General features: G+C 39.2%; 1 protein-coding gene across 1 annotated transcript in view; it reads left to right on the top strand.

The window, feature by feature from the left end:
* Positions 1-24,179, top strand: part of SLC1A1 (solute carrier family 1 member 1) — a 56,731-nt gene that overhangs the window by 17,192 nt on the left and 15,360 nt on the right. The window contains exons 3-6 of the mRNA XM_052778258.1: positions 17,746-17,838; positions 19,715-19,829; positions 22,087-22,129; positions 23,854-23,961. Coding sequence (XP_052634218.1) covers positions 17,746-17,838; positions 19,715-19,829; positions 22,087-22,129; positions 23,854-23,961 — 359 coding nt within the window. The remainder of the gene's footprint in view (positions 1-17,745; positions 17,839-19,714; positions 19,830-22,086; positions 22,130-23,853; positions 23,962-24,179) is intronic.

Raw genomic sequence — 24,179 nt, 5'->3', positions numbered from 1 at the left:
AAGGGGATTTTCAATCATGCTATGAAAGTGCTTTCAAGAATAGGATATTGAATACAAACTCCAAAGCCCCTCAAAGTTCATGGCCAAAAATACCACTAGTTTCAGCAGCACACCCTAAAGTGGGCCTATGACAGGAAGAGCCTAAGGGAAGTTGCCAAGGCCTTTGGGGCATATCTGTAATGCAGGGTGATAGGAACCCAGTGTTAGAATTGAAATGGAGAATGTCAAGAGCTGCAAGATGGAGATATCCAGAAAGGAAAGCTGCAAGAGGCAGAGTGAGAAATGACAGCAGAATATAGTCAAGGGCTGTGTCCAAAGGAATGAAGGGAGATGAAACAGGTGTTAGTACATAAATGAGAGAAGAACAGAGAGAGGAATAAAAAGGGCTTGGTGTTTTAATTAATATACAGGACAGCAGCATTTTTATATAGAGGAGGAAATAAGACAGAAAGCAAAGGAAAACTGAACTCTACTTTTCTCATATTGAACTTTAGTCTGTGACAGGAGATCCAGGAAAAGCTGCCAAGATAAGACTAATACATTTCTTTTTTTGAACAAGCTTTTATTTCTGACTGAAGTTGGGCCAGTGTCTTCAGAAATAAATGATGTCATTAGGATAACCATGAAATGAATTATTTATTAAATGTATCCCTGTCCAGCACTTGCAAGGGGAAACAAGAATCATGCTGTTAAAAATATTGTGCTGCTATTTAATGTTTAACATTCCAGTATGAGTAAACTGCATTTGTAACTAACATGAGCTTGGATTTTAAAGATTGCAGATTACAGGAGTTAAATTCATACACAGAGATGAGAATGAGATGCTCTGATTCTGACCTTGGCATATCCAATTCACATAGAAAAAATAAGCCCTTCTTTTCTACACTTCCATGTTAGGTTTTTAGGCAAGACAAAGGAAACAAGAGTGAAACAGAATAGAAGCTACTTCAATGGAATATAGCTTTGTGACTCTTGAAGGCAAAAGCACTAGCTGCCTGTGTGCAAGTGGTGCTGAAATGTGTGGCAAGCAAACGGACTAGGCGTGACTGTGCGTGATGGTTTTCACTGTTCACCTGCATTCTTCTTCAGGATGTTGATGAGATATTTTGCCTCTTGTAAAATAAATATGGTAACCTTCCAAGCATCAGAAATGCGCATTTGAATTGAATAAGTAGGCTTGTGTATAATCATAAAGCACACGAGTCATTTTTCCTCTTTCACACAGAGTCATACAGAATGGTTAAGGTTGGAAGGGACCTCTTGAGATCATCTAGTCCAACCCCCGGTGCTCAAGCAGGGTCAGCTAGAGCAGGTTGCCCTGGACCATGTCCAGTCAGGTTTTGAATATCTTCAAGCACAGAGACTCTATAACTTCTCAGGGCAACATGTTTGACCAGCCTCACAGTAAAACAGTGTTTTCCTGTTCAGATGAAATTTCATGTTCTTTAATTTTTGCTTATTGTGTCTTGTCTTGTGTCTGGGCATCACTGAGAAGAGTCTGGCTTTGTCATCTTCATTCCCACCCATCAGGTATTTATACACATGAATAAGATCCCCCTGAGCCTTCTCTTCTCCAGGCTCTCTCAGCCTCTCATCATGTGAGAGATGCTTCAATCCCTTCATCATCTTTGTGGCCCTTTGCTGGAATCACTCCAAGTCCGTCTCTTTCTCGTACTGGGGAACCCACAACTGGACACAGTACTCCAGGTGTGGCCTCACCGGTGTTGTGTTTAGGGAAAAGATCACCTCCGTCCACAATCCTGGCAGTGCTCTTCATAATGCTGCCCGGGAGTCTGTTGGCTGCCTTTGCTATCAGATGTTGCTGTCCTATTGTCAGCTTGTTGTCCACCAGGACCCCCAGGTCCTGCTCTGCAGAGCTGTTCTCCAACCAGTCAGCCTCCAGCATGTACTGGTGCCTTGCATTATTCTTCCCCAGATGTAGATCTTTGCATTTATCCTTGTTGATCTTCATGAGATTTCTCTCAGACAAATTCTCCAGCCCATCCAGGTGCCTCTGAATGGCTGTATAAGCATCTCATGTATCAGCTGCTCCTCCCAGTTTTGTATCATCTGTGAACTTGCTGAGAGGGCACTCTGCCCCATCAACTGGGTCATTGATGAAGATGTAAAACAGTATTGGCCTCAGTACTGACCTCTGGGGTACGCCACTAGTGACTTGCCTCCAACCAGACTTCTGCTGGTGATCACAACCTTCTGGGCCTGGCCATTCAGCCAGTCTTCAATTCACCTCACTGTGCAATTATCTATCCTATGCTTTGTCAGTTTTTTTGTGGGGATGTTACAGGAGACAGTGTCAAAAGCCTTACTAAAGTCAAGGTAGACAACATGACCTCTTTGCAATTCTGAATTTTAGCACAAAAGCAAAATTCACACTTTCGAAAAATACTGTAAAGAATAGAATAAGGAGGGGAATGAAAAATTTAAGGAGGATCCAGGATGTGTCTTCAGCTATGTCTGTAAACAAGACAGGGACTTCACTGTTAGTGGCAAGGGCACATATCTCTGCATTTGGCTGTGAACCTTCCCTGGAATGAGACACAAAAGCATTTTCCTCAAAACTAACCTCAACTTTATTGACTAAACGCAGGATATACAAGGATAGCGCCACAACCTGCAAGCTGGCTGTCTGGTGGGACTAGGTGTGTTCTGAGTATGCCCAGCTCCTCAGGATTTGCATATTATGCAGAACCTTATAGGGCTTATACCTGATGATCACAGCTGTCAGACCTGTGTGCATGTTCACATGCTCAGTGGCAGACATTTAGGGCCCTAATGCATATGAAGTTTCTGCAGTAAAACTAGTGACAACACATCGGCTGGGCCTGAATGACTGTCTTTTTAGTTCACAAGCTAAGGGGATGGTACTTAACTCACTGTGAAAGTTAAACACTAAGTCATGTTATTGTGCCTTTGCTGCAGGCTAAGAGTGTGCACAGAGACAATTGCAGCGGCTTATTTGGTGCATAATTGTAACCAGACCATGATGCTGCGACCAAAGGCATCTAGGAAGTTTTGATGCTTACAGGAGGTTATTTTGTGAATGTATGTCATGTCAGAATGCTGGATTTTGGTGACTGGTAACATTTTTGTACAAGAATCACCAAGACATTATTGAACATAGACTCTGTAGTTTTCTTTTTTAGGATTGTAGTGTCTTAAAAGGTAATGTCACATCCTGAGAAACATCAACTTACACACATGCTTTTGAGACAGTGAGCTATGCACAAATACATGTCCCATGACCAGATCCCTGTCCATTTGGACATAATGATATAAATCAAGCCCAGAGCAAAGACAGTGATGGTGGACATCACTCCTTGAGATTCCAGGAGTTTCTGCAAAATTTAAACTATTAGTAATTTTAACTTTGGGGGAGAAATCCTATCTTAGTGGGAAAACTCTCACTGACTTCTTCAATTAGAGGAGGAATACAGTCTATTTTCAAACTGAAAGGCAGAATTCTCCCTCTGGTTAAATGGAGGGCTTTGTAGAATGTGGTTTTCCTTCACAAACCCAGTTCCTCAGAGTATAAAAGAGGAAAGGCATTGTTTATGTACTTATTTTACATAGCGTACGAGTTACAATTTGTGGAATTTTTCCACTGACCTGCCTAGTGGCTGAACTGTAACGTAGTAAAAAACTAGCATAAGTGCTAAGCATTTATTTGTTTGGAAAAATTTGAAAAGAGTGTTTAATAGGTCCTTGCTTTGGGGACAGAAGAGTGTGAGTAGTGCCATGCTCTTAAAATATTCTTAGTCTACCTCAGAGTCAAATTTTAATTGTTCTTTTCTTCTCATAATTATTTTAATGGATGGCAGATGTAAGTTTAATTTACTCTGACCCATAAGCCCACCACTGATAATTCAGTTCAAAATATTTAGCTCTTTTGGATCTCCATGAGATTTCTATCCCTCAAATTAGCTAATAGTACACTAATGCATCATTCATGTGAAGGAGTTATTTATATTTTCTGTTCCCTGCTGTAGTGGCATAGGAAGATTGAAAATGAAAATCAAAAACCTAGAGCGTTACTCAAGACCATTGCTATGACGTCCAGACCTACACCTGTACTGAGTGTAATAATCCACACTCCAAATCCACTTCTTTGAAGTAATGCTCTAAAAGAATAAATTAGTAGGCAAATACCAGAAATATATTATTTTTAGGTGCCCTGTAGGGAGAAAGAATTGAGAGGGATTTCTTGTGTACTTCCTGGGAGTTTTGAGGCTTAAATCTAGTCATTCTGGGACTGCTTAAAAGCCTATAAAATGTCTTTGAAAGTCTTGGAAATCCACAACTCTAATATCATTCAGAGAATGAAAATTCTCTACAATCGTGCAGTATATTTCATCACATGTCTGCCTACTGGGCAGACTAGTCCACTTTAATCACTTTTAGCCTTCTTTTTCATGAACTGAGATTCACAGGATATGTAATGGCAGTAAATGTTTGCAAATCTGTTTTGTGTCTGGACTGCAACAGCACTTAGGCTGGAGACAACTGTCCAGTTTTCTGAACAGTTGTTCACCTCTACTTGGATACAAGCTGAGGAAAATGACATGCGCAGCTTGGAACTAATTAATCCACACAAAGTGTCTGGCCTTCTTTCCCATAAGTCCCATGTTAGTAGCTCGTGTCAGGAGATCTGGATCCTAACCCAACACCCCCAGCCCTCCACATACTACTGAAGTGCCATGGCTCTGCTTCCCATCTCTCTTCAATCAGTCCTTCTAAACTGGGGTTATTTCAGATTGCCTGTCTCATGGATTATTCAGACTACAAGCCATGGACCATGATGCGGAGGTCTTTCTTTAGGGCTAGAATATTTTCTGTGAAAAACTTCCCTAAAAGTTGGCATCACATATGTGATAAATGACCTTTCTTTGATGATGTTTCCAGGGTTACCCATAAATGCCAGAATCTCAGCTGTGTAGCAGTCATGTCTGTTCTGTTTTCTGCATCATGCTTTAGGTTAAAAAATGTGACACATAACACAGCAGGTCCATGTCGCAGATCTCAATATTGATGACAATTTTATCAGCTATTCAACATCTCTTTTAAGTTCTACAATAACCTGTCCCTCATTTCTTGTCTTTTCTTCCTGACAAAATATTAATAAAGCTTTTCTTTATGTTTGTGACCTTCCCTGCACTTCTAGCCTTCACAGGCAGCTCCAAAGAGGCTAGAACAGATGCATGGGAGTTTTCTGGCTCATAAATTTGTGCAGGGTCAGCTATGGGGAACACCAAAATCCCTTAAAGCAGTTGATGAGGTATTTGTAGGTTACACACAGCATACCTCAAGAACAGTGAAAAAAAGACAGTATCAGTTGCCTTTCTGAGGTCAGCTGTATGTGACCTATAAATACAATATCTGCCTTGCTGTGGGTCTGACGATGCTCCAACCACTAGGTTTCCATGGCTATAGAAATAAACTCTTCCTTTATGCCAGGGCCTGTTTTGATTACTGCTTCGGTACTGTCTGAAGCATCCTGCCAGTTCCACCTTTCCCAGTACCAACTGCACACTCTTTTATTTGCACTTCCTGCTCATAGTACAAAGTTAATGGTTCCACAACAAATCTGGCTTATTCTAGCTGACAATGGCCTATTACATCTGCGTGAGAGAGAAAAATGTCCCAGTGAAGTACCTAGGCCATGTGACTTTTCCCATTTGCAGAAACCATTGCTTTCCCTGTGGAAAGAGGATGTTGAGCCGTGGCTGATGGATGGGTATCTTGAACAGATTATTTGTTCTTTTGCATTGTTCAAAATTAAAGTGTCAGTTTCCTACCTTGGATCTATGTTTGAGAAGTTACTAGTTTGCTTTATCACAATGCCACCGAGTTTGGTGAATGGAGACAAAATGTACAAAATGGGAGACAAAAGAGCTGGAATGCAATGAGAAAAAATCATTAAGTAAAGTATTAATCAGATTGTTCTTATTTCTCATGTTTATCTTTGAATGTCAGAACAGTTCAGACTTAAACAAGCTTTTTTTTCATTCACTATATTAGTAATCGAAGTTAAAACACACTGAGGCTGTGCCTATGCTCAGGAATAGACCTGCCAGTTCCATTAGATATAAAATGTCCACAGATGTAAACTACTGTAAAGCAGCACAGACAAGGAAATGGCAGGAGAACAAATCTATTTTATTTCCTATAATGCAGGGCTTCCTTTGGTATCACAATTCCTGGAGTGGCAGCTGCCTCAGCAGTTTCCATTTCTGCAAGTCTGAGAAGCACAGTTACTGAGAGATGCTGTGTGACTGAGGCATCCTTAACAGGCCCTGTGCATCACCAGAAGGCACACTAGTTTCCAGTCCTTGGGGAATCCCTGATCTAGCTTGACATACTCAGAGATTGTCTCTTGAGATACCTGCATGTTCTTTACTTGCTTTTCTATGTTTCTGAAGCCAAAAGAACCTCCAAGAAAGCAGGTCCATTGTATAATATTAGTAAACTAGTTTTCTGGGCTCAGGCAGGAAAATCACCTTGTCCCTTTGTATCATGTACATTGTGCAAAGGACAGAAAATGTTTCACTACTGTTAATGAGTTTTGCCTTCAGTTGTACTGAGGGATGCTGGAGGTCCTGTCCCCACTGTCCATGTGCAGTCACTGAGGCAGGGAGGACTGCAGAGTCATGGGCTATTAGTGGACAAGGCTTTGTGCCATCCTCTTTGGATTACTTCTGTCGCAGTCATCTACTCCTTTCCCATCAATATCAGTTGACCTTATGAAACTGAGACAGCCCCTACATTATTTAAGGTTTTAAATTATAGTAATAAAACTCTGAAGTGTGCTTCTGGTTCATGGAGCATGATTACCACCAGCTCTCAAGGGCAAAGAGCCCCAAAACACCAGCCATTCTGCAGCGTTGGCAGTTACTGCCTCATGTCCCAGCTGTATTACTGGTGGCACCACTGTGAATGGGTCTGAAGTGAGTTAGTGTCTTCTGCTCTTCTGTTCTGGAGCTCAGGATGCAAACAACAACTCCACTATGTAAACCAGATTGCATTCACTTTTTTACTCCATTTCCCTGTGTGTGGACGTCATGATCGATTAAAAAATGTAGTGTCATGTTAAAGTTTTATTTTTAAGAGTCTGGAAGCTAAAACTTGTTCACCTATATGTTTTACCACCAGTAGTTTTGAGGTAAATTCAAGTACTGTCAGTACTCCAGGTTTTCTGTATTTACTTCATGCATATTTCACCTGCAACAGTGCAGAGGCTATATTTCTGCTACATCCATGAACTGAATCTGATTTCTGTTACGAATCTTGCTAGCCTGTCCATCTTGGCAGATTGATGTGTCATCTTCCCTCCTTATAAGCTATTATTATATTCCACCCAAGGAACATCATATCTCCTGAAAAGGCATTAACTTGAGATTATATAACCTCTAAGAGCTTTCTAGAGGAAAATCAAAATTTTCCTACAAGTGATACTGTTTGCAAATAAGAGGAATGGAAGGCAGTACTAATACCTTCTTCCTATGCATGTAGTCCAATAAGGTCTCTAGGGAAAGATCATAATACAATGCTGCAATGCTGTCTGTGCCAACTGCCTACAGGGCAGCACAACAGTCCCTTAGCAAACTGATATCCAGGCTCAGAAATTTTTCTTTACAACTTACCTGAACTTCCTTCCATTTTATAATGATTTTGCCTCTTTCATTGCCATAAGCTATTCATCTCCCATTTATTCTTCCCTTTCTATCTGGTATTTCAAAAGGTTCATAACTACTTTTTCAACCCCAACTTAAATTATCCAAGATATCCCCTTTCAGTATTTGGAATATTCCTTATAACTATTATTGTATTCCATGCTTCAGTCTGTTTTTTTTTAAAAAAAAAAAATCTTTTTTCAATGCCTCTTCAAAGTTAGAAGACCAGTATTTATCATGCTAATCCAGTGGTAGTCTCACTAGATCATGTAAGTAGGAATTGAGAATTTCCTGATTTAAATTTTTTGTGGTATTTAAAGAGCACTAACAGATGCTTATTCATTACCTGCGTGCATCTCTCTCTCTCTCCCCACTCCCCCAATTTGTTAGGTTTTTTCAGTTCATTTGTAAGACATTCTTCTGTTGCATTTACACAACAATACTAGTGGAATAACAATCATTTGCTCCAAAGAAAAGAGATTAATTAAATTTCTATCAAGTCTATTGAAAAGGTAATTGGTACAAGCTGTCATAGAAATCCTTTTCCTTTACAGTAAGTAACAATGAAATTTGAATAGACAGAATAACTGCTGTTATAGAGGGACTGACAGAATAGGAATGGAAGACTTCTAATAACAAACACTAAAGACAGAGGTAGTGGGTCACCAAAAATCTCATTTGAGAGACTGCATATCTCAATGTCTTTGGGGCTTCCATTTGGCATAGATTCTTCATTACTGATCTTCGCAGCCAACATCTGACTCAGAACTGTCCGCCTAATGAGACTTACCTATATATGTCATTCAGTTAGCTAGTGGAAGACTGGTTACAAAAGATAATTCAGAGCCCCATGACACAGTAAACAGGAGGAAAAAATAAAATTATATGAGATGCATATCAAGTGATAGATGGTTGAGAATGATCTATAGGTAAAAACAGCAGCATCTGAGTCCTGTGTCTCGGGTGAATAGTGAAGTCATGCATAGACTTGTGCTGTCTGAAGTCCCGAATGTGGATGGTATTTCAGTAGACAGTTGTAAATTACTTGTTTGGTCCTGACAGTCATGTTTGTATGCAAGGGATGCAGTATTGCATTTCCTAGAGAATTCCACAGAGCAAAGGGAAAAAGAGCAAAAGATTCACCATTCAGCCGTTGGAAGGAAACAACAATAATTCCTGTTGAACCTAATTTGTAAACTTAGATTTCAGGGAGAATATGAAGAAAGTGAGCTTTCAGGAGATTAATCACAGTCAGGGTAAACTTGTACTTCAAGATCGTTACAACTAAAAGGGCAGAATGGGAAAGAAAAGGCTCAGAGTCTGGAATGGGAAGAGGGAAAAATCACAGATGAGTCAAAGATGGCTTCAATAAGGTACAGGCTCTGAATTCACCAGTTTTACAGTGATTCCCCTTGCAGCAGTTATTGTCTGAAGTGTATACAGCATGGTTTTACTTTCAAAAAGTGAGCATAGGCCAAGGACAAAAGGAAATACTGGGCCAAGGACAAAAGGACAGAGGACAGCTGGCTTTGGTACTCTTTCTTCTTTTTCAGAAGCCCTGAGAGGAGCATTCTTCACACAGGAAATGAAGAGGTAATGGTGGATTGGCTTGCAAAAGCAGACATCCAAAGTGGATGTAGCCATATCACCAAGAGACTGAGAGACTGGATGGGTGAAAAAAGTTCAGATTAGTTGGTGAATTTAACATTTAGTCTATTGTCTAGTCTTCCTTTCTGAGTCTTAGGGAGTGTAACTGCAATATGTGTCCCTGTTTAGGAAGAATCGCTGTGGACTGATGAGTCACAAGGGAGATGGCATAGGTGATGCCAGGCACTGTGAGCACAAAGATCTCTCCAAACCTGACTTCATGTTTATGAACCGTCCCGAATTCACAGGACAGCAGAGAGACCTTTCCCTGCTCTGAAAAGGAAACTTCCCTGCTCTGCAAAAGAAACTTTTCCCTGCTCTGAAAAGGAAACTTTCCCACTTGTATCCATCACCCAACTATCAAACAATGATAAAGTTTACATGGAAATAGGATGAAATCTAATTTTATATGTGTGAGATTCCTCCCTTTCCTGGCAGTAGCTGACTAGAGCTGGCAGTAGCCTATGGAAGTAGAATGCAGATATGGATTCTCTTAGACACATAGAGGAATAAGAAAATAAGCAATAAGCTTGCTACGCAAGTCAACACTGGAGCTAGAATTTTGTGTTCTGTTCCTCAAGCAAAAATCATGTGTCACTCTCTGAAGATATAGGCCAAATACTGTTTTAGTATTAGTAGTGTTTCCCATTGCAAGTAGAAGAAAAGTGTGGCAACTAATTCAAAATTGTCACTTGCCTTTAAGATAGATTGCTGTTATGACTTGACCACCAGCTCTGTGATGATCAGAGGATCAAATAAGAATGGTCAGTATGAGGTAAATGACATTCCAAAAACCAAACTAGAATGGAGAGGTTATACCACACAGTTAGATGCAGTTGAAATTTCTTAAGCCAAGGAACTTCACGCATTTCAGACAGCTATCCATTTATCAAGAGCACTCTGTCTGGACTGCTTCATTCTCCCCCCCCCCTGCCCCGCCCTAGTATTTTTCAAAGAGTAAATCTTGTATTTTTGCAACAACACATAACATAGTGCACCCCTGGCAATAAAACAACACTACTATTTTTATATGAAACATTGTGCTCACTTTAGAAGGATTGCTTACTGAAATTCTCTATATGCATTTTAAGATTCTCCTATGTTTTTCTATTTTCATATGTCTGTTGCAACATTCTGTAAAAAATTTTTAAATGGACCTGACTGTCCTGGATGTCCATTGTATCACTTCTATGACCTAGTGACTGCACATTGCATCCAGAAGAGCCAAGACGGAAGGGAAGAATTAAAACTTGTACACCTGGGAGAAATTGAGAATCCTTTTGTGATTCCTCTAGCATCTGCAGAAATTCCTCAATTAAAGCAATAAGGCTGATGGCAGTTTGGAGCAGTTTTAGAACTGCATTTTGTCCTTGTATCAACATCTTAGTCATAGACTAGAAGGTGTAAAAGCCATAGCATTCTACTCTTCAGGAACTTTTGTTGCTATATTTTTGTTACAATAGTGAATTAGATACCGGAACCCTGAGAGAATTGTGTACCGTTGATGTGTGCCATACTTCAGTTATTTCTCCTCCGAAATATGATTAGCTCCTAAAACTAATGGAGAAAGCTACGATATGTCTGGCAGTTGTGTGGACATGGAAGGCCCTTGAGCCAGACTCTTCCCTGTGGCTCTGAGTCACACTTAAGGAGAAGAGCCTGCCACCAGTGCTAGGAGCTGGCTAAGTGGCATCGGTCTTTGCACACTGAAGACTCACATCTTGATCATCAAGTGTAGCAGCGTTGGCAGAGGGAGGTAAACAGCCCAGCCTTTTGCTCTTTATACTTAATGATAAATTTGTCGTGCAGATGAAGTGAGGTGGTGAAAGAAACAGGTTCTGTCAGCTTCTACTGATCTTCAGAAGCTTTGAGAACAGCTGAGAAGTACTGCAGGAGATGCACTTGATGATGACACTGAAATTCGTAGAGCAGAAGAAAAAAATGCCAAGGCCTCTAGGTATGATTGTGGCTGCTGAGCAGAGCCAGTCACAGCAGCAGGTTGTAGGTGTAGTCTCGCATAATGTGTTGAAAAAGAACACCTGGAAGCATAAATCCTTGTGCTCAGCTGGGACACCTCTGTAGAACGGTATGACAAACTCTAAGATGTACGTATTATCCCTAGGGAACCAATAAGATGATAATCACTGGGAGTCAGAAGAGCCCTGTGATTGTTTTCAGTCCTTAATGCAACCCTTTTCACTCCCACATCTCACAGGACCACAGGATTAATGAAGCACAGTGAACAACTCTAGAATTACACTGTTACACCTCATGCCGAAGCCATTTGGACATGTGGGCATTTGTACAGGCCTCCAAAGTGAACACTGATACAAACCACACAACAACACAGTGCAATATCATCTTGTACAGAGAGCATTTTGTTTACTTGACTTTTAATCATGTTGGGTACTGATTTGCATGTTTCAGTTTAAAATATTTATCCCAACTGTACACATCTCAGGGAGGGATGGGGGGCAGGGAGGGGGAATCATCCATAATTCATGGATCACTCAGTTTCAGTTTTTGATCAGGGTTGGTACCTGTGGTACAGAGCAAGTGTTCTATCCCGGACAGTAGATCTCTCAAGTGTTGGTAATTTTTCTGTGATGATAGCAACTGCAGTCAGTCACTTGGCTATCCACTCCATGTTGTATAAATATGTAGTTCTATAGTGGATTTTATTATGAGGTTCCCAAATGTTGATACCAGCATAAAATTTCTATTTTATGTGGGAAATGAAGGTCATTCTAACAGCCAGGAACAAAACAGGAGGAGGAGTTAATGGGGTAGTAACCTTTCAACATCTTTGAAGGTTTTATTAATGCACTGTAAGTGGTTCCATCTCCTGCACTCCATTAAATAAACCAAAAAGGTTAATATTAGTGAGTACTTGATTCTTTTACCTGACTTCATAGATTGCTCCTTAGGAACTGCCATCAGCTCTTAAGTCTGTGTTAATGGCCAGCTTCAGGGAAAGATAAAAAAGCTTTATAATATCCAGATGCAGAATAACTTCACATCACAGAGGTTTCAGTCTGATCTAGTAGCTTGATACTGCTATAAACTGAAACAACTGGTTTCTTTATCTTTCATGTTATAGTAACTGCTGTGATTTGGGGTATTTCTACAACCTCTGTACAGGTTCAATACATCTGTCTCCTACTTAGCTCTTGGCCTCAGCAACGCTGAAAGACAACACAGGCGATGAAACATTATTTCCTTACAACTAGTTTGAAATTGCTACATGGCAATGTAGCTAGTTTGTGGCACTTTCCACTCCTCTTGTGTCAGGAGAGGAAGAGAACAGGAATTCCCTATTTTCTGAATAAATGCCTCAGACACAGTGAATGAAGCATGTTGCTGTAGGATTTGTTGCAAAGTCCACAGGTCTTTATCAGATGCAGAGATATATAATTACACTGCTCCATAGCAGTTTTGCTGGCACACTAGTGCAGGGTTGAAAGACCTCAGCTGGATTTTTATTCAACAAAAACTTGTGAGTATTTCACATTTCAGGGGCCATTTGGGAGTCACAGACAGGTCTGGTTTGTGACTATGAATTTGTCTGAATGATTTACCTGACTTGAGTACCTGCAGAGTTTTTATTAGCTACTTGGTTTCTTTTACCTGAAACATTAGGTGTTATTTGTATTCCCAAAGATCTGAGTAACTGTTTTTGAAAACTGAAGGGGAAGTACAGAAATCATTGAGAATCTTATTACACTTCCTAGGAAACAATGACAAAACTGTAGACCAATCTGGAAGCAGTGAAAAGATGTTGACTCTGTTGATAGTTGTATTAAATGGGAGTGGAGTTGTCATTAGCAGCAGAAAAGAGCACAAAGAAAGAAAACTTGAGGACTGGTTTGTGTTCAGAATGTTCCAAAACAACCTTTCCAAGCAGGAAGGCAAAAAAAGACAAGTGTTTATCACAAAAAGTTTAGAAAATCAATTTCCTGGATTTGAACGGAGCTTCAACAGCATCAGTACCATTGAAACATATATTTCAATGATTTTTCAAGACTTCATTATAGCTTTTCCAGCACTTTCAAAAGTATAGCTTTGTTTAGGAACATTCTCTGTTCCCCTGTGACACCAAAATGGAAAAAAAAATCACTCTTGTCAGAGAGAAAATGGACAAGTAAATATTGGTCTTTCATGAAGTTGCAACCTTGTGTTATACTAAAGTGTCATTTTTTTAAGCCTGTGAGAAACTGAAAGAATGATTAATGCTTCCATCAGTGGCTACTGGTAAAAATCTCTGGAATACCATGTTTCATATTTAGGCTGTTTTGTTTAAATCAGACTGTTCCCTTAGGTAAAGTAGCTTTATACAGTAGCATTTCAGGGAAGCATAAATATGTACAGCAAAACAAGATTATGAAAGAAATTTTAGAGGTACTTCGAAAGTTGCAAATGACTGATGGTGCCATCATCCAGTCTTAACAGGACTCTTGGTATGATGCACTTAACCAGGTAGACAGGGGTTCTAAAGAGTCAGAGAAGCTATGTGTCTTTAACTTTGGCAACACAACGTATTCCACATGCAAAAATCAGTAGTTACACTCAACGCAGGATTAAACTGGTCAGTTGTAATCATTCCATTTTTCCACTTCTGATTTTTTGCAAGTTTCACAATATTGTCCTCCTTTCTGGCTATTTTTTTGAAGAGGAAAGTCCTGGGAATCCTCTAGTAATAGAGAAGAAATAACAGCTATAAAAATAAAATAAATTAAATTGGTAGGCTTCCTGGCAATACCAAGCAAAAGATTCAAGTAAAAAAAGACCATGCACAGAATAAAAAAAGTTATTGCAATGTGAGGAACAGCTGGATTAGAGTTTTCCTTTTTTACTCAGCATTTAAAATAGGATGTCTATGTATCTTATCCAAAAGTATGTGCCTCTTCTGTTCTGTTGAGGGTCCTGTACCTTCCTTATCCCTGTTGTGCTTCGATGCCTTTGAATACTCTGTCAAACAAAATTGTTAACATCAGTCTTATTATTTATCCTCCCATCCTTTCCTCAAAAAAAAAAAAAAAAGTGCATATAGAGTGCAGCATTTCGTTTTGGTAGGGTTTTAGGTCCTGGGACAAGAAAGAGATGTGAGAGACTTGATTTCACTGATTGTTTCCTTTTTTGTTCTTTTACAAGTGTATGTGTTGCAAATTAGAGAAAATTGGGCAAAAAGAGAAAAACAGTACAAAGAGCTTTGAGAAAAAGTGGAAGCTGAATTGCAGAAGAATAGGCAATTGATTCCCAGATTTGGCTTCAGATATTAAAACCTTAACTCTGTTCTGCTGAGATAATATGGGCAGAGAGGTAGATAGATTAACAGATTTTAACACCAGTTGGTGTCTTTTGTGATCATCTCCCTTAAGTCTTGTGTATCACAGCCACAGAATTGCATTCCATGCTTCAGTGGCTGTAGCTGAATTAGAATATCTCTTGCAGGAAAATTTAAGGAACTAATCTGAAATACTGCAGTTTTGAAATGCCCAGGGATGGAGGAGAATCCATCATGCCTGTTTAAATTCTGTACAGAAGACTACATTTACAGTTTATCTGGTCAAACCTGTTTAAACAATTTAAAACTTGGGGAATAGGCTGAGGGAGGGAAAGAGCAAATACTTATAAAAGTTTAGTGGTAATCCACAGTAGATACTCAAGTTTAATTACACTGGGTTTGTGATCTTATCTTGACTTACATTACTGCAGGCTTTCCATTTTGAATAGCATGTGTGCCATCTTAGTGTGAGCATTAAGTTTTCTTATGAACTGAAATCAGTGTTAGTTGTACGCTTTGTTTAATACATCTTCCATTAACTCTTTCAGTTATATCCAAAGAAATTTAAAGCCATGATGTTATTTCAAAGGAAAATTGATTTTCAGTTGGCTTGAGAAGGCGGCCAGTAGCTACCAATTATAACATATTATGAATTGCTCACTAATGACAGTAGGATATATTTGGAGGGAAATTATTTTTAAATATTGTGTTTTCCTATGTGTAGCAAGCTAACATGAAAAAAAGGAGCTTAGCAGCATAAAGAATGCAGTGCAAACCTGTGTCTGTGGCACTTGTAGTGAACGCTACTGCATTCTCTACATGGAAGCATAATCCTGATTGCAGTTTTATTTCAGAGTACAGCAGTTTTCAAAAAAAATCAAACCACACCTTGTCATCGTCAGAGCATACTTGTACTTATTCAGTCATGTCTGCCTGACTGATTTGCGTGCTTTTATAGCTACTAGCAAAGAAGCACCAACCTGACAGTGGAAGCACAAGATGGATTCTAGCACAGCTCACTCACTAACAGGATCATTATCCAGTTTAAAAAGGCAGGGGCAAAGTTTTTCCTTAATTATACCTCTGTAACTCCAGTGAGTGTAACAGTTTGCAAAGGGATTTAATTTGAAGCCAGAAGAAAGGCTGTCACAGGAACTTCGTGTCATACTACTTGTAGAATCTTTATAACTGAGTACTCTAGGGAAATAACGTATGATTATTAGGCTCTTGGCTGAGTCAGCAAGACTGTCAGGCAAAAAAAAATTCTTAAGGCAAGCTTTGTGAAGCATTCCATCCCATGAAAAAATTATTATCTTACCTCCACTGTCTGTCTAACTGCTATTGACAGTTGATACAACAAGTTTTAGAATAAAATTCCATTTCTAGTTTTTATGAACCTTATATTAAAAGATATGGTACTGTGGCAATACCAGTTTGCTCTCTTTTAAAAACATGATGTAAAGTCTTCTAAGTTAATAGCAGGTGCAAAAGTTTCAACATTGACAGCCTTTGAAACCAGCTCTTCTATTGTCCACAGAACCCATTATTTATTACTATCCATTCTCAAGAGCTCTCACTGCTATGATTTCCACAGCTGAGCCCACAGCAATGCAAAAGTCCTCCTTTCTACCTGTTTTTTCCCAGTTCCCAAGGTGAGAAATAAAAATAATGGCCCAGATTCTGTGTCCATTCTGTTGTTTGTGCCTCAAACAATATCCTTAGTGCTGACAGCCTCCTGTAATAGCTGCGGCATTGCTTTTTTCTGTGCGTTGGTCTGTATTCCCCTGTCATATGAATAGTTCTGTTATTATCCTTATCTGCTGTACAAGTGAGATGATAGTTTTTACATCATGATTTCTGCATGTATATGTAGCTCTTCTGTACTCAGTCTGATGATACGCTATCCCATGGAAGACCCCAAAATAATCAAATAGATGATGAAATAAAATAACCTTCATTCTCCTCTCCCAGTACTGTTCGCATTTTGAGTAACGATTAACAAAACAAGTGAGGCATTATATGAATGCTCTAGGCACAAGTTGTTACTGCTGTTAATATACCTTCTGAAAGAGACATGAACACATGGTTGAAGTATGCTTGCTGAGATGAGCTCAAAGATCAATAAGTTATATTTGTGTCAGAAAGATCTTTTGATTTTTCTTCCTTCATTTTTGAAACTTCATTTTTTTTCCTACAAAGTCATGCATCTCTGAGGTTAAATATCCTCGTGGTATTTTTGCTTTCCTATACAAGGGAATCTGGCCAGTCTTTGATAATCTGACTCAATAAACATAAAAATATAAATGGATCACAAATGTATAATAAAGAGATAGCAGTGACTTATTAACTAGTGTGGTTATAGACAGTCAAGTTTTACAGTCACAATGCTCATTTTACCCTGGTTACTGAATTGTATGTGTACAGATATAACTGTAAATCTTTTCAACAATTAAAAAATAATTCATGAGCAGTTTGATATAATATTGTTGCCAGAAGTTAAGTTGACCTCAGTATAACACATGCCTCAGCACTTTCCCCACCTTCATTAACAAAAATTGTCTTCAATTCCTGGCAATGAGAGATACAAGCACAGGAGTGGGAACAGCCCAGACTTCAGAAAAGCTTTAGTCAAAATAAAAAAGTAAACCTGTTAATGAAGGCAAGCCCACCGGGAATGTGCCTTACTTGTTTGTATGTGCCTTTGAGCAACCTGGGGTAACAGCCCTGAGCAGCTCCCTTCCCTTGGCTTTTAGTTTTAAAGCCAAAAAGTTACAGATCTGAAAAAAGCAAAGCTATTATTTAAGTGAATATGGAATAAATTGTAACATAATTTCATAAACCAAAGAAGTCTAATTCATCACGAACATCAGGGAATTAGAAAAGCTCATTTATCTTTTTCCTAGAAAAATCCAGGGAAAACGGATTTTGCAAAGAAGCAGAACCAAATACGTTGGTCAGCTACAGACATTTTTCAGAAGTGCAAATGGCAATTAGGTATTTATAACGATCTTCAATAAGAAAAGATTTCCTGCATAGAAATAAGAGGCAATAAATAATTGTCTCTACGAAAATAACAAGTTTCTTGTAAGAATGTTTTTTACTTTGTTTTTGTGGTTCTTTTTGCAGGTGTCGCTGCTTTGGATTCCAGCGTTTCTGGGAAGATTGGTTTGCGAGCAGTCATATATTATTTCTGCACTACAGTCATTGCTGTAATACTAGGTACTCTGTGATACTGTAACTTTTAAAATCCTCAGCATCACCTAATTACAAGTATACAGCACTGTGACATTACTGATTCCCAAGACAGGATGAGGAGAAGAGACAGGATTCATACCAAACATCTTGACATACTTGTAGCCAGATACAGGGAGAAGTTAGTCCCCCTGTTCACACTTGGGCTGTACTAATATCCAACATGAAGCCACAGGCAATTTCACCGTACATTTCAGCTCAGGGAAGATGAGGAGCTGTCTGCTTAGGTAATCAGTGACCAGCAGTGGGAAAGCTGAATGAACATCAAAGGCCACCCTTAACTACAAAGTTGATTTCCTCAATAGCAGAATGATAGATTGTCACTGATTCTCAGATGCAGGAATGTATAAGGTGTCTTACCTGAAAGAATGACAGAAAATATTGCTTTCCTTGTCATCTCATTTCTTTCCTAAAAGGTTTTTGTCCCCTCTGTCACTGCCAGGCTCTACTCCTACCTCTCTGAAGTCCACATCTCCTCTGACAGGAAGTTCATTCCCTAAAAGCAACCTTGAAATCTTCCATATTTGTTTAAACAAACATCTTCAGCCTGCCTTCTTAAATAAGAAATAAAATTAAACCCTCCTCTATCAGCTGTCATGTAGTTTGTGGTTTATCTTTGTATTTTGTTGAGCCTGAGTGAATACTGTGCCTAGGTATCACCCACTAAAAAGAAACATGTATTTATTTGAATGACAAAATGTACATTGTATGTGGCCTACTTGTAAAGCAAAGCAGTATTTAACAATAGAAAAAGAATCACATACAGGCATATAAGGCCGGATTAATTTCTAGAGGTTGCATCATTGAGAATAATATATCACTGCAGTTACACCATTTAGGCTATCTCATCTGTCTGGGAATTTTCTGGGAATGCATAATGAGGAAAATTAATAAAGACTAACATTAATATGTATCTAACTTTGAAATTGTCCCTACCCTGAGAGAGGGGTTAAACCAGACAATCTCCAGAGGTCCCTGCTATTCTAAGTTATTCTATGATGCTATGACATTACTTGTTTCACACTGCAGAGTTACGCAAATTCAGTTCTGCTTTTATTCACAGCTGTCATTAGAAAGCCTTGTCCCTGGCTGATTGGAAGAGTCATCCAAATGCCTTTTTCTCCCTACAGTGAGATGTAGTAGTTTCACTTGCTTTAGGTTTGTTTGGATTTGGGGGAGAAAAAAAGAAAAAATAACATACATTTGGAAAGGCCTAGGATATCATATAATAGTAAAAATGCCTAAAATGAAGCCACTAAAGTAAATGGAAAATTTGTCATTGATTTTAGTATTCACAAGGTCAAAGCTAGTATTTCTTGCCCATAATTTATTTTAGTCTGTTTCTGAAACCCTTCTCTTACGTAACTTTATTGCTAACTAACTTTACCAAAACATCCTGTTGTACTTTGAGGTCACAGGGCAATGCATTTGTATTCATATCTGAAAGCTAGTTAGTAACAAGAAGAGCTGCATAAGGGAAAAGGTAAACAGCAATTCAAAATACCACCATGCAAAAGTTGCAGACCACTTCAGCTGAAGCCCAGCTGAAGTAATTTACCCTCTTGGTGAGCAGTAGTGATTTAGTACCATACATGCAAAACCAAAGCTAGAGTGCACAAGTCCAGTGACAAGGCCGCAAGTAGCTCCTGTGTTGGGGGAACCCACACATTTAAGGACACCACCTGTAGACTTCTCTTTTCTGAACAACCCTGCGTGAGCACCCAGGGAAAGCATTTGGTGAGTTTAGCTCACGAAGAATTTAGCTACATGGGATATATCGAGGCAGGATGCACCAGTGCCTGTGCTTGCACTGTGAGCTCTTCTTCTGCTTCTCTTCCTGCAGGGATTGTCTTAGTTGTGACCATTAAACCTGGAGTGCCTCAAACAGCAAATGAGATCGACAGAGTGGGCAGTACCCCAGAAGTCAGTACTGTTGATGCCATGCTGGATCTGATCAGGTGAGGTTTTCTTTTATAGTTTCCATACCCTCGTTGCAGAAGTCCAAACAAATACAAATGAAGTTGTGATGTGTAATACAATAAAAATGCTTTCTAATGTTGCATGGATGAATAAGGAGAGAATAACTTGTATTCCAACAGGTTAGACATTTTAGAGTATATTCAAAGCAGTTTGTTAAAATAATTTCTCTTTACACCATAGACTTCGGTTAATAAACCAATGACAACAAAAATTCCCTCCTTCGCAGAAATTGATATGCAAGATTTACCTATTGTGAAGAAAATATTCAGAAAGGATTGAATGGTTGGCAAGTTACTGACTAGCAGCTTCTGTGTCACCCAGCATAGACAACCACCTGAAATTGCAGTGTTATGTTTCCCTTCCTCAAGGCAGGATGTAGAGTAACAGATGCAGTACGCAAAGGTTTCTTAGGGTTGCACGGTGTGCTGCATCACTGGTATCTAAGGCAACCTTATAATGAGTCTTTCCCCACCAGCATCCTAAAGTGGTTAGAAGAAGGAAAACCCTAGAAAAGTCTGCAGAAGACTTGAGCAGGTTTTCAGAGCTAAAGTGTTTAATGAATTAGAAAAAATTCACAAAGAAGGGCTGCATTTCCAGTAGTGGCTAAGTAGTTCCCTAAAAAATGTTTCTGTGGATTATTTTTTTTCTCCAGCTGCAATTAGTCTCTGTTTTGTATCACTATTCCTGCCCACTGTTTTCTTTTTGTAGAATTTTTACTTAATCTATAATGTAAAAATCAACTGCCACATATCTAAAATTGGCTTTCTCAGCATTTTTGATTTCAGGAAATGTGACTGACATTTGCAGATGAAACTCCAGATACACAGTTCTTCAACATTTGTAAAATACACACACACATATATACATATACATATATATATCTGCCCTGAAAAAGTCACTGTCTTATTTAATAGCAAATGTCTGCTGTCATCTGGGGCATCTCTGCCCCAGCACAGATCAAGGTAGACCTCTTTAAGAACAACTCAATTTCTCTGAGGTTTGTTTGTGAGACAGTTAACAGTCCTCAACCCCAAAGCCCCCCACAGCTCTTACCAGCCTCTGTCTCCTCCTGCCTGTACACGACCAGAGTGGCATCTCCTTAGATAGCTCATCTCATTCCTCATGGTCACTTGCCCAGGAATCAATGAGGAACACTCTGCAATCAGCTGCATTATAAAACTTAATGCAGTCTGTTACCAGTAACTTCCACATGAACATCTCCACAGGTATTCACAGGGCTGATGTAGTTCCATGCACAAAAAAAGTCTTCCTATAGTAAGAAGCGGTGTGAATTGTAATTCAGAGTAGTTTGAGTTTTTGCTACAGTTTATAGCTCAACTTATTGTAAACAAATTTAAGACTGTAAATTAGGAGTTTGAGATCTGAAATTCTGTTTTAAAGGTATAGTTACTTTTCCTATTTTTTTATGTTCATTAGATTTAAGAACCAAATCCGGACAGGCTTGTAAAGATTAAGGAAAATCCCAGGCTTGTACAAACTACTCTTGCCTTTGAAGAAATTTTGCTTTAAAAACTTGGAAAATAAAGGCAGGAGTTTGTGAAAGATCTGGAAGGGAGATAAAGCCTTCTGCTTCAATATAAAAGCTGCCTTTTTCCGCACTGGACTGGGTATTCAATAAATACCTCATTAATGCTTTTTTTCTGCAATCATTTGAATCTGAAACTGGCAGTTGGAAAGGAGGCATACAACTGGATTCTGCTTCTGATCCAATTTCCTAATTTTTCAGTGTGCGAAAATGGTTCTTGACCCTGGAATAACATGGGAATCCTCTATCAGCCAAGATTAATTTCTGAATTCAAAACTACAATAGAGCACATCAAATATCTGATTCTTCCAGCACAGCATTTGGGGGGGGGGGTCTGCCTATATTTGACAAATCCTATAAAAATGGTGTGTCCTATATTCCTCATGCAAATGATGGAGATGATGCCTCAGGGAGAAACCCACTGGGTTTAGTAGCTTACCAACAGAAATGTCAAAAACTGAAAAATAAGGCTAAAAATTCAACAGCAGGAAAACAGTCAACTGATCGTTGGGAGTCCTGAACCCTTAATTTCTTTGGACTTTATATCTGATGGTGCTAAATACACTGCTTTCTTGATAAAGGAACACAACCTGATCTGGTTTTCAAGCAGCAGGTTTTAACATTTTTTTTATATGAACAACTTGTTCTTAGTATGCTATAATGTTGAAATGCCTCTACTTTTTTAACAGGAATATGTTCCCAGAAAACCTTGTCCAGGCCTGTTTTCAACAGGTAAGTTTGAACATTCCTCTTCGCTACTGTATTTTTCATTGCAGACTAAAAATTACTGTTCTTTTATGTCCCCCAAAACTATGTCAGCTAAGAATTATTTCTGAGAAGTCCAGGGCTATCTTAATCTCCCATAAAAATACTTTTTTTAAGGTATCTTGGTTTCATTTCCATTGTGATAAACACTCTGTTATCAGCTATTAAGTCCTTGATCATCCCTTGCAAAAAGACACTGTTTAGGAGCTGGGTGCAGAAACCAAGCAGTGTGTAAGACAAGATTTTTCCTTTTGGGACAGGCAGAGGTAGAAGAACCATGTCGTGAGGATCTATTTCCTTGTTCTTAAAAACCCTCAGTGTCTGATGAAGTCCCCATAACTTAGCCCTCACCCCCATGTGTCTTGTGTCTAATGTCCATTTCCAGACCTGATGATCCACCTTAAGGAAAAGGCAGCCAACTGATAGAGTCTATTTGAGACATCTTTCAGAAAAAGTGAGATTTGCAAGATTAAAGAGGAAACTGCTGTTTATATATCAGATTTACTTCAGATTAAGTCATCTTTATCTGTAAATACCGGGGTTTGTGATGCTCTCTGCTTCCCTTTTTCGTCTTCCCCAGCAGCTGCCTACCAGTTTATCTGAGCTTTGTATGTGAGGTAGTTAACCTTTCCTAGGAAATTATGTTAACTGTCCTGCTGTGCACAGTACTGAACGTATTTCCAGTTTATAAAATTTCTTCATGTAGTTTTTCTCATATGTTAATTACTGTCACCCGACACTAAGGGGACAGACAGGTTCTTTTAGGGATCCTTGGCAGAATGATGACAGCACTAAATCACAGTTACAATTAAAGCTTTATTTTCTTAATAGGATATTATCATTTGTATAGCACAGAATTTATAATCAGAATAGCACAGGATTTCTATAGGCAGAATCAGTGTAGTACAATTCTATAATAGCACCACTTAGCTTATGGTTTCTAATCACCTGGACCCTCTGCAGATTGGGTCAAATCTTAATAGTTGGTTTGCTGTATCCATGTAACAATCATGATCTAGACTCAAAAAACTTATAAAAGAATATGAGTCACTCTCTCAGTCCTCAGAGGAAGCAGACGATGGTGGAGGTGTCCCTGGCCATCAGGGGGTCCCGGGTCTCACTGTCCGGCAGCAGCTCCGGTCCAAGTTGTCCCTTAGGACTTGTAACTGCTTGATTTTATGGACAGTGCTTTGGGTGCTGTTACGCTTTCCCTCTTCTGTGATGGGGTTGTCACCACCAGCTGGCTGGCCAGGTGCCTGGGACCTTCAAGGCCAGTATGGAGGGGAGTAGTCAGGCTGGTGCCCAGGAATTTTGAGGCTGGTAGGGAGGGGAAGAAGAAATCTGTTTGGTTCGTCTGCTTGGTGCACAGGACCTTCAGGGACTCATAATAAGGGGATGTATCTTATCACCAACAAGACTACACCAGGTCCACAGGGCATCCAAGAGCCTGGGGTGCAGAATCCATAGCATATTATCTGTGAATCACTTGTTTGATCTACAGCATCTGAAGTACGTAACTGTGATGGCTCACACGAATTGAGAAATAACCTGTTTGTCTATGTTTGATATGTTCAAGTCAGCTTGGTTCCTTTTTCCCTTATTTTTACTGGGCAAAGGCTATGCCTTTGTCCATTCTTCAGTTTCCTCATGTTTCTAAATAAGTTCTTCTACTTTTTAAAAAACTTTTCCAGTATAAAACCAAACGTGAGAAAGTTGAACCTACAACTGGCGTGGATAAAAATAGCTCCACATTTACAGAAGAACCTGTTACAACTGCTGCGACAGCAGAGGCTTCAGAGGTGTGACCTTTATTGTTGTATTCCTTCATGATATATAAAGCGGGGAGAAAGAACATAGAATAAATTTGGTTTAGGTGATGTGGTCAGTGATTGAGAAAAGGAAGGAAATGGTAGATAGATAGATTTTAGCAAGGGCACAAAACTTAATAAGTAAATGCTAGAGGTGATTATGAGGATCTTCAAGTAGGTTTAAGCACACCAGAGGACTCCACTGGTAA

This window comes from Harpia harpyja, chromosome Z (genome assembly GCF_026419915.1).
Source record: "Harpia harpyja isolate bHarHar1 chromosome Z, bHarHar1 primary haplotype, whole genome shotgun sequence".
Classification (NCBI taxonomy): domain Eukaryota; kingdom Metazoa; phylum Chordata; class Aves; order Accipitriformes; family Accipitridae; genus Harpia; species Harpia harpyja.
This window is presented reverse-complemented; position numbering and strand designations above follow the sequence as displayed.